Source organism: Haliaeetus leucocephalus, unplaced genomic scaffold, assembly GCF_000737465.1.
Source record: "Haliaeetus leucocephalus isolate CR32 unplaced genomic scaffold, Haliaeetus_leucocephalus-4.0 Scaffold199, whole genome shotgun sequence".
Taxonomy (NCBI): Eukaryota; Metazoa; Chordata; class Aves; order Accipitriformes; family Accipitridae; genus Haliaeetus; species Haliaeetus leucocephalus.
In genome coordinates, this window is record NW_010972635.1 from 96,816 (window position 1) to 106,247 (window position 9,432).

At 55.4% G+C, this 9,432-nt stretch overlaps 2 protein-coding genes across 2 annotated transcripts in view; one reads left to right on the forward strand and one right to left on the reverse strand.

Moving 5' to 3' along the window:
- The first annotated feature begins 122 nt into the window (after positions 1-122).
- On the forward strand, positions 123-1,574 carry NDUFA2 (NADH dehydrogenase (ubiquinone) 1 alpha subcomplex, 2, 8kDa). The gene is made up of 3 exons (XM_010565962.1): positions 123-235; positions 370-476; positions 1,382-1,574. Exons 1-3 carry the CDS (start codon positions 135-137, stop codon positions 1,471-1,473), a joined length of 300 nt encoding a protein of 99 aa, XP_010564264.1. The 5' UTR covers positions 123-134; the 3' UTR covers positions 1,474-1,574.
- Positions 1,575-1,655: 81 nt separating this feature from the next.
- Positions 1,656-9,432, reverse strand: part of TMCO6 (transmembrane and coiled-coil domains 6) — an 8,330-nt gene continuing 553 nt past the window's right edge. The window contains exons 2-12 of the mRNA XM_010565986.1: positions 8,703-8,859; positions 8,344-8,453; positions 8,020-8,203; positions 6,664-6,768; positions 5,914-5,999; positions 4,638-4,754; positions 3,845-3,956; positions 3,582-3,756; positions 3,342-3,436; positions 2,587-2,754; positions 1,656-2,094 (exon numbers count right to left, since the gene is read on the reverse strand). Of these exons, the coding sequence (XP_010564288.1) occupies positions 1,930-2,094; positions 2,587-2,754; positions 3,342-3,436; positions 3,582-3,756; positions 3,845-3,956; positions 4,638-4,754; positions 5,914-5,999; positions 6,664-6,768; positions 8,020-8,203; positions 8,344-8,453; positions 8,703-8,859 (1,474 nt within the window). The 3' untranslated portion in view covers positions 1,656-1,929. The remainder of the gene's footprint in view (positions 2,095-2,586; positions 2,755-3,341; positions 3,437-3,581; positions 3,757-3,844; positions 3,957-4,637; positions 4,755-5,913; positions 6,000-6,663; positions 6,769-8,019; positions 8,204-8,343; positions 8,454-8,702; positions 8,860-9,432) is intronic.

Consider the following 9,432-nt stretch of genomic DNA (forward strand, 5'->3'; position numbering starts at 1 on the left):
CCCGCCCCCCCGCGCGGCGTGGCCGCGCCTTTGGCCGGTGGGCGCTGCGATTGGCGGGCGCCGCGATTGGCGGACACCGCGATTGGCGGGCGTCGAAGTCGCACCCCCGTGTTGTTGTCAGGTTTAGAGAGAAGATGGCGGCGGTTGTGAGGGGCATCGGGGGCGGGTTGGGTCGCAGCCTGCGGGAGCTTCGCATCCATCTGTGCCAGCGCTCCCCGGGCAGCCGCGGCGTCAGGTGAGTCGGGGCCGGGCGGCTGCTCCGCGGGCGGGCCCGGCGAGGCGGGAGCGTGAGGTACCGGCCTGCTCTCAGCCTGCCCGGTCCCAGCGGACTCAGCCACGGGGATCCATCGCTCCCCCTTCCATCCCCAGAGACTTCATCGAGCAGCACTATGTGACCCTGAAGAAGGCAAATCCCGACTTCCCCATCCTGATCCGCGAGTGCTCCGGTGTCCAGCCCAAGCTCTGGGCTCGGTACGGTAAGTGGGGGCCGCCTGCCGGCAAGCACCGCCGGGTCTGCAGCAAGTGGGGGGGTTCGGCAGTTACAGTAAGGGACATTGGCGGAGGGGGAGCGGCTGTCTGCGAGGCAAGGTGGGGACTGACTACAGAGAAGTGTGTTACAGCTGCGTGACCTGGTGGGAGGTAAAAAAGGGACCTGCGGCTCAGAAGGTGGTTTGCCAGCTTGTGGCTGCCATTTCCCACCCCGGTAGGATTCCTATACAGAAAAATGTTTCTGTTTTTAATTTGTTTTCCCTGCATTCTCAGTGAAATGCCAAGGAGGAAGCAGAAAAGCTCCTTTGTAAAGGCTTTGTTTTCTTCCTAAAGCCATCTGGGCTGGACAAAAATAGCTTAGAAACTTTCTTTCAGAGATGCAATGACTCTTTAAGCACAAGTTTCCCAGTGCGAGTGCACAGGCCAGTAGAGCCTGCTGATGTAGTGCCTGTCTCTTGTGTGTATATGACTTGCTGGGAAATATACCCCTGGGTAGGACGTGCTGTAGGAACAAGTTTTTTCAGCACGATTTTACTGAAGTGTTGGTGAGCATCTTGATGTGACCAGGCTGAAAGCCATCAGGCTGTTTTGGGATGTGGTGGTGCCCTCTGCCCAGCTGCTGCGCAGCACAAGTTAACAAAAAGAGGCAAGGAAATGTGTTGGGCTGCACTGGCTTCTCTCCAATGGAAAGGCTGAGAAAGAGAAGGTGGAAACAATAACGTGGGCACAGGGAGGCACTCTGGGGAGTGGTGGGTGTGAAAGGGTGGTGACAGGAACCTGGGCTGTGACACCAGTGATGCTTGGGAAACCTAAACCAGGGCTTTGGGTTGCCCTTGCTCTGGAAAAGGACCAAGGCACCTGCCCCCTCTCTCACCCTCTCTCTTTCCTGCAGAGTTTGGCAAGGAGAAGAGCGTGCCGCTGAACAACCTTACCGTGGATGAAGTGGCCAAGGTCTTGGAGAACATTGTGAAAAGCAAGGTGTGAAGACAGACAGTAAATATGTGTGCGCTGGAGACTTGACTGATGATCTTTAATGTAAAACATGTATCTTTTAATTTATCAATCACATAAATGCAATGTGCTTACCCTGAGCTTCGCAAGTTGGGTTTAAAGCCAAGAGGAGATGCTGGAGGGAACAGCCAATTCAGGAGGGTTTATACACCACCTCCCCATCATCAAGAGCCCATCTGCCCAGGTTGCAGCTCAGCTCTGCCCCTGCACCAAGCTCTGTGGAGGCACGAGGCAGCCTGCTGGTAGCTATGAGGTGGCAACAAGGATGGAAACACCCATATCTTGCCAAGGACCAGTGTCCCCATGCAGCCAGCATTGGTACTTACAGCTGGCGGTTAGACCCCTAACCAGCCCTTGGGAATGCAGGGCACAGGGTGAACAGTTTACTCCTCCTTGGAGTGCAGGGGGAGGGAAGAGAGGTGGTGTGGCCTAGGAGAAGGCAGACAACGTGGCATGGCAAGGACTGAAGGCGGAGGCTCCCAGGGGCTGCCCAACCATGTCCAGCAGTGCTCGTGCCCGCTCCTGGAGTTCTGGGGTGCTCTGGTGCTGCTCAAGGGCCCGGTGCCCGCCTTGCCTGACAAAGTCAGCAGCAGCCTGTGCGAGAGGTGGGGTGAGACCTGGCTGCCTGCCACCTGAGTATAGCTGCTACAGCTGATCCTGTCTGCCCAGAGCCACCACTGTACAGCCCAGGGAACGGGGCTGAAGGAATTCCCCAGAGCCCTACTAGATGCTAAATTCCCAAGCCAGGTAAATCCAGCCATGCTGATTGCTGGCTGGGAGTGCACAGGGCTTGAAGTCAGTACAACTGAATCAAAAGAATTCCCCCATAATAATCTCAAAGGGTACAAACAACCTGCCCAAAAAACAGTCATTGTCAATGAAAAGGAACTCCTCAGAGAAACAAGAAGGGTTTCCACCCTCTGCATCACACAAGTGCCCCCTTCAGGCACGTGTTTGGGTGCTGAAGAGTGGGGGGCTAGCATGGCAATGACTGAAAGCAGTATTATTTAAATAATAGTAATCATCCCCATCCACAGCTTTATGATGTCATGCCTGATTCTGGGGCAGGTACCCCCCTGCTCTTACCTCTGGCCAGTGCAGGAAGAGGAGGTGCAGCAGCTCGAGGCACTGCCCCACCACTTCAGGGTTGGGCAGTGTGAGGGTGGGCAGCAGCAGGGGCAGGGCAGGCTGCTGGTGCAGCTGCTGGCAGTAGCCTGGCCCCTTCTCTGCTATATTGCACAGAACTGTCAGGACCTGGACAGAGAAGCCGTGAGAGGGAGTGAGCAGTGAACGCTTCATTAGTGGGCAGATTCCTGACAGGCTTAGGAGGGCTCTCGAGAACTCCCCATGTTCTCCCTGGACGTCCTGCCAGCTGCTTCCCCAAAGCCATGTGCCCATCAACCAGCTGGATTTTGAATGGTCTTTAAAAGCCTTCTCCATCACCACTCGAAGGCACTGTTCATCCCTGTGCCAAGCAGATGCAGCTGTACCACCCACCCCTTGGCAAAGCATCCCTCCAGGACCCCCTAAAGCTTTAGGGTTTTCCAAAAGAAGGTGGCAGCAGCCTCCCTGGGCCTGCTGCAGCTGCTGGCAGGCCTGGCCCCAAGTGAACATCTGCCTTGGGATCCCTTTTCTGGTGGGGCAAGACTCCATCAAGGGTAAATACAGACACAGTGACTTCAGGGGAGGTGGATGGTGACTCTATCACAACATGAGACCTTCTGCCAAGCTGTTGCTACTGCCCCAAGCCAACCTCCAACTTCAGCACTGTGTGTGTGGGATTCATGCTCCTGAAAGTCCAGCTCTTCCCCCCAGACCTGGGACACAAGGCAAGGTCTTACCAACACACTGGCCATCTGGGAACATGGCAGGAGCTGCAGCAGGGCTGGGAGCAAGTCCAGGCTGAGCAGAGTGGAGCAGAAGAAGGGCTTGTCTGCTAGGGTGGGCAGAGAAGGAACGTGTCAATAAAATCAAGGTTTCTGAGGGAGGTCTCTGTAGACAAGATGCCATGAGTCTGCCAGCAATCAAGGCAGGTCCCAGCAGCAGCTCCGGCTCTGCTGACAGCCCCGCGGGACACTCACCTGTGAGGTTGTTCAGCAGCCAGAGGCACTCCTGTACGATGAACGGGTGCTGCTGGAGGAAGCACTGCAGGATGAGGAAGAGGGCGACAAGCAGGCGCTCGTCCTGGATCTGGACTTCACAGTCTGTCTCCTCCGCGAGCAGGTTGCTGAGACACCGCAGCACTGGGCAGACGAGCTGTGCCAGTGGGAAACACAGAGCCCTTTAGCCGGACCAAATCCCCACAGCAGTGCCGAGAACAGCCAGCACCCTGCCCGCGTCTTACCAGCTCCAGGCCCTCGGGAGCATCTTGGGGGATTTCAGAAGCCAGGTCGAGCAAGAGTGAGGTGAGGGCAGGCAAGGCCCCCAGTGACAGCAATGCCGCATTGGCTGTATGGCTGCAAAGGGAAGGGACAGCATGGTTGCTTTCAGCACTCAGAGAGGGGCTGTCACCTAACAATGGGGCCTGGAAATTCAGAGCAATCTCCTGAACCACCATAGGGCTTGTTTCATGTTTGAATAGCAGCTTGTTTCTGAGTTTATGAGAAAGTTTAAAAGCCAGTTTAAAAACAGATCCACTGGAATTATCTGTGTGGATCTGGAAACAACAGCCCCGATCCTTCTTTGAGTACCTACACATTTCTTTCTGCTGGGGCTGCTGAAAGAGATGGCACTGGAGCAGCCATGCCAAGGCAGACAGAGACTGTTGGCAGCAGCCAGCCTGGCCAGGTGACACTGAGCCAACCCCAGAAGCACGAGGATTCAGGGAGCTTGCCTTGGGGAGTGCAGGGGACAACTCCAGATACGGGGAGGCGATTGGGGGCGGTTTGGAGGGCTAGGAACAGCCTTCTCAGGTTTATCACCTGTTATTATCCTGTAAAGGAACTCAGTGATGCTGCAAATAGCATGTGTGTCCTCAGATACGAGAGCTGGAATGCCCAGGATGGCAGGGAAATTGCTTTCCCAAGGGAAAGGGGCAAGGGAAGGCAATCCTGGTCCCCTCACAGGACCCTGGGCCTTCATGCCTCTCTCTTTGGCTGCCCCCAGGGAACTCAAAATGAGGAGAAAAGCACGTTTACCTACAAATGATGTAGTGGAGACACCATGCAAACTCCACAGCTGCTCCTATCCCAGCCCTGAGGCCGGAGCAAACCAGTTGAAGCATGTGCTGGGGGAGAACAGAGTCCAGAACCAAGCTGGGGTCAGAACAGCAGAGTTAATGGAGGCACAGGCCAGAGCACAAGCAGGACAAACAACTGGCAGAAAGACACTAGCCCTGGCCACCAAGCAGAGAGTTGCTCTTGCCTGTACTGGGGGCCACATGCTCCAAAAACACGCCTAGAGGAGACTCTTAAGGGCTGCAGCCTCAGGCACCACTAAGGCCCAGCACAAGCTCTAGCTGTCCATGGCAGGGCCTGAGGGCACTCAGGACACCTTGGCTGGGGTCACATTTTTTGCACTGGGGGCTGTCAAGCTGATGTTTTCCTCTGCAGGAGGAATACAGCCAGAATTCCCCTGCGAGCCTTCCCTACTCAACACTGTCCTTTACTGAAATACCAGAGCTGTCTGCTCAGATGAGGCTGAGGGAAAAAAGTCAAGCCCTGCACCCTGATCTGCAACAGAACCTCCATAGTTCTGGTAGGATTCTGCTCTGAACTATTAATATCACTGGGATGAGAAAGGCGTTGCTGTCCCTGGCATGCAAATACCATGCTGGGCCCCAGGGCCCATCCTGATGCAGGGTTAAGAGGCTGTCATGGTTTAACCCCAGCCAGCAACTAAGCACCGTGCAGCCACTCACTCACTCCCCCTCCACCCAGTGGGATGGGGGAGAGAATTGTGAAAAAAAAACCCCAAAACCAGTAAAACTCGTGGGTTGAAATAAGAACAGTTTCATAGAACAGAAAGGAAAAAAATAATAACAATAATGAAATGACAATAATAATAAAAAAATTGGAACATACAGACCAAGTGATGCACAATGCAATTGCTCACCACTCGCCGACCACTGCCCAGTTAGTTCCCAAGCAGCGATCCGCCCCCAGGCCAACTCCCCCCAGTTTATATACTGGGCGTGACATCACATGGTATGGAATACCCCTTTGGGCAGTTTGCGTCAGGTGCCCTGGCTGTGTCCTCTCCCAACTTCTTGTGCCCCTCCAGCCTTCTTGCTGGCTGGGCATGAGAAGCTGAAAAATCCTTGTCTTAGTATAAACACTACTTAGCAACAACTGAAAATATCAGTGTGTTATCAACATTCTTCTCATACTGAATCCAAAACATAACACTATACCAGCTACTAGAAAGAAAATTAACTCTATCCCAGCCGAAACCAGGACAGAGGCTTGGACTCACGGTATGATCTCTGTGGGGGCTTCCTTGGCTTGGAGGAGCTGTGAGAGGACGTAGCCCAGACCTTCCAGCACAGCCTCATGCGGGGACTGCAATCAAACAGAACAAAGCTAATCCTGCATGACACAGCCAGGGGATCCCTGGGTGCCAGCTGCCCTGCTGGTGAGAGGGCGATACCTCTTTTTCACACCAAACCAAGCAGGTGATCCGTGCAGTCTCTCCATGCTGGAGAAAAGGGGGCATAGCAGGGGACCGGGGGTGACAGAGCAATCTGTGGCCACACCGAAGCTGAGCTGTTCCCCCTCCCCACACTCAACATGGGCTGCAGCTGTAGGGATCCAGGAACCCAAACACAGCAGCAGTGCTGCTTTGAGCATTCAGATCTGCAAACGACAGCCCTGCTCACTGTGTTGGTCTCATATGCCTGCTGGACCCAAGACGTGCAGAGGGGAGAAGCCTCCAGCTCCCCATGTTACAGACTGGTTATCGGCAAGCCGCAGTTACGGATGTGAGACATTCAGCTGCAGAAGAGCACAGGGTGGTGACCTGAGGCCCAAAAATGGAGTGCAGGAGAGCCCATGAGAGACCCTCACCTGCAGGGGAACAGCCCTCTGCAGAGGGGTCTCTGCCTGTGGCCACAGCTGGAAGGAGGGCTGGTAACTCCGTACCATCAGCCAGCATCTCAAGGGCATAAGAAAAGACGTCTTTCTGGGGCAGGGCAGGGGAAGAGTGTGACTGAGCTATTTCACCCACCTGGATGCAGGATGCCAGCACTGGAATGATGCCCTGAGGCAGAAGCTGCTTCCTCACAGCTTTGCTTTCTACTACGAGGTTCCCCAGCGTGTACAAACACAGCTCCTGAAACATGCCCAAGAGAGCAAGTTACCTCCTCTGCACTCCACAGGGGGACTGTGGCCAGCCAGCAAGGCCTCTAGGTCCCTGCACCCTGGGACTAGGGCACACACTTCCCCTGAGCAGGGCAGAAGCTGTCTTCAAAGGGGTAAACACAGATAGATACTGCTGGATTCTCCAGCTACCCCATTCCCAGCTGTATCAGCTTCAATTTATTCTTTTTCTATCTGGCTCAGGTCAGGATCTGATCACTTCTACTTTGGAGGTTTTTTGGGCTTCTAATTATTGCTACAACATTTCTTTGAGACACCTCTAATTCCACGGTATTCTGGAGACTGCTGGTGTGCTGCATTAAAATGCGATGATCACCTTGGGGTTGCTCCCCATCTTGGTCCTTAGCTCTGATCCTGTCTGCTTCTCAAAGGAGCACAGTGCACTGCAGAAGGCGCACTGCTCGGCAGCTGGAAAAACACATGGGTGTTCCAGAGCTACTCCAACTGTTCGCTCCTTCGCCCAGATCAAACTGCACAGCTTGGAACCACAGACGCTCTGCTCTTCCTCCCGACCTGGCCGAAAGCCTGCCTGCTTGTTGCAGGAAGGTAAGCTGACAAAGTAGCTGTTCCTGCACCCCAGGCTGCTGCTGCCCATCTCTTTCACTTTTCCAAGATCTTTTAAAACACCTAAACTGGCCCGCATCTTGTATTTCTGCTTTACCCGCCACACAGACACCAAGGTACCTCCCGTCCAGGTCCAGCCTGCATCAAGAGGCCAGACCACGTGTCTGATGATGGAGTCCAACTGCCACAGCCTGCAGTTCCTGCTTCCCTAAACAGAGCTTGGAGCTCAAGAGGAGGAACCCACTGCAAGTGGGGCAAACCACTGCATCCTGGGCTGTGACAGGAGGATTTGCCTGGCCCAGATAAGGCTTGGGACCATTAAGAGCAGCCTGCAGCTACCCGGAAGGAGGTGCAAACACAATGGATCCAAACTCCTCTTGGTGTTGGGACAGGCCACAGTGTAGGGGGTCTCCATATTTCCAAGACTTGGCCAGACAAAGCCTTGCTGCCCTGGGCTAGCACCGGGGACAGTCCTGCTCCAAGGGGAAGGCTGGACTAGAGACTTCCAGAGGGCCCCTTCCCACCAGCACTCCTATGTGAGCCATGTTAGGCTAAGGCTGGCCAAAAGAGGTCAACACCCAGCCGCTACCAAAAGCTTAGCAGGTGCCAGAGCCCCAGCAAACGTAAGCACGGATCTTACCGTGAACTCAATGCTGTGTCCTGAGAGGTAGGTGAGGAGATAGGAGGTCACTGGCAGACATGCCTCAGCCACAGCAGGGTCACTGGAGTGGGAGAGCTCGTGGAGACAGCGGGCTGCCTCCATCTGCATGTCAGCCAGGCTGCTGGTGAAGAGCCCGATGAGTGTCCGGATGCTGCCGTCCAGCCTGGTGGAACCCAAAGGGTGTTGTCACCTCCTGCCTTCTACCCTTGGCCACACACTAACTCACCCACACAACAACCGGGACAAAGAGCCACTCTGGACATGCCCTTGGTACCAGCCATGCAGTGCCAGACCTGGGCTGACCTGACAAACTTCTGCTGAGTCTCCTTGTTCTGCAGAGCCCAGCGGAGACGGGTGAGTGATCTTTTCCTGTCTTCTGAAGCCCTCTGCACGCCTCTGAGCAGCTCAAGAACCTATCCGAAAATTAAAAGATGGGTGAATTTCAAGCAGTGCCAGGGTTAAGATTTCATCCCGTTAATCCTGGAGGCAGAGAAACGCAGGGCGCAAAGATGGTCACAAAGAACCTTACTGTTTCCCACCATGTCTGGCAGTGACTTAGAAAACACTCCCAAACCCACCTCTGCCCAGGCTCCTCCACATGCCTAGAGGATGGGGAAGACCCCAGGGACCCCCATCACCACGGAGAACGTCATGCTCTTCACCTCATCCTCTGAGAGAGGGTCCGGCACGATCTCTGCTCCATCCTGTCCACCCTCCTCTGCTGCGGTGTCCTCCCGCAGAAGCCGCTTGCTGACCAGCTGCTCCTGCCGCCGGGCTTTCCTGAGAGCTGTGATCGAATCGGTCCCCGTCACCACCTGCCTAGGTCAAGATGCTTTTCCATCCCACCAAAGAGCCTCATCCCTTTTAACAGGGAGAAACTGCCAGTTCCTTCTTGTGCGAGCCAGGGAGAGACACACGAGACCGTGACTGCACTCAGACCTTGCATGCCACAGGGCTGCGGGGTTGGGCACTCACTCATCAACGGGCAAAGCCACGGCTGGGCAAACCGGCATGAAAGCAGGACAGAGGCGTGAGGACCATAGTGGTCGCACTGGGAGGGACCCAAGGCTGGTTTTACATAGGCGAGACCTTGGAAAACCCAAACTGCAGGGAGGTGGTTGAGGAAATGGGGCATCCAGGGCAGAAAACTCACGTGGATTAAAAAAAAGAAACCAACACTGTAAAATGCTACCCTGAGTGGGTAGGGTGCCCGCAGATGCCAACCATCCTGTGCACCCCCAGACGGGGCGGGGGGGCCGGGGGTCTGTTTGGGTCCCGCTGTGGGGCAGAGCCGGCGGCCGTGGGGACTCCCACCAGCGGCCCCCGTCACCCACGGCGGGGGGGGCCAAACCCGCCCGGGCCCCTCCGGCCCCGAGACCTCGGCCCAGGGCC

Coding starts and splice junctions, on each gene's coding strand:
- NDUFA2 (XM_010565962.1), top strand. CDS start 135: ATGGCGGCGGTTGTGAGGGGCATCGGGGGCGGGTTGGGTCGCAGCCTG. Junction 236..369: donor CCGGGCAGCCGCGGCGTCAG/GTGAGTCGGGGC, acceptor TTCCATCCCCAG/AGACTTCATCGAGCAGCACT. Junction 477..1,381: donor CAAGCTCTGGGCTCGGTACG/GTAAGTGGGGGC, acceptor TCTTTCCTGCAG/AGTTTGGCAAGGAGAAGAGC.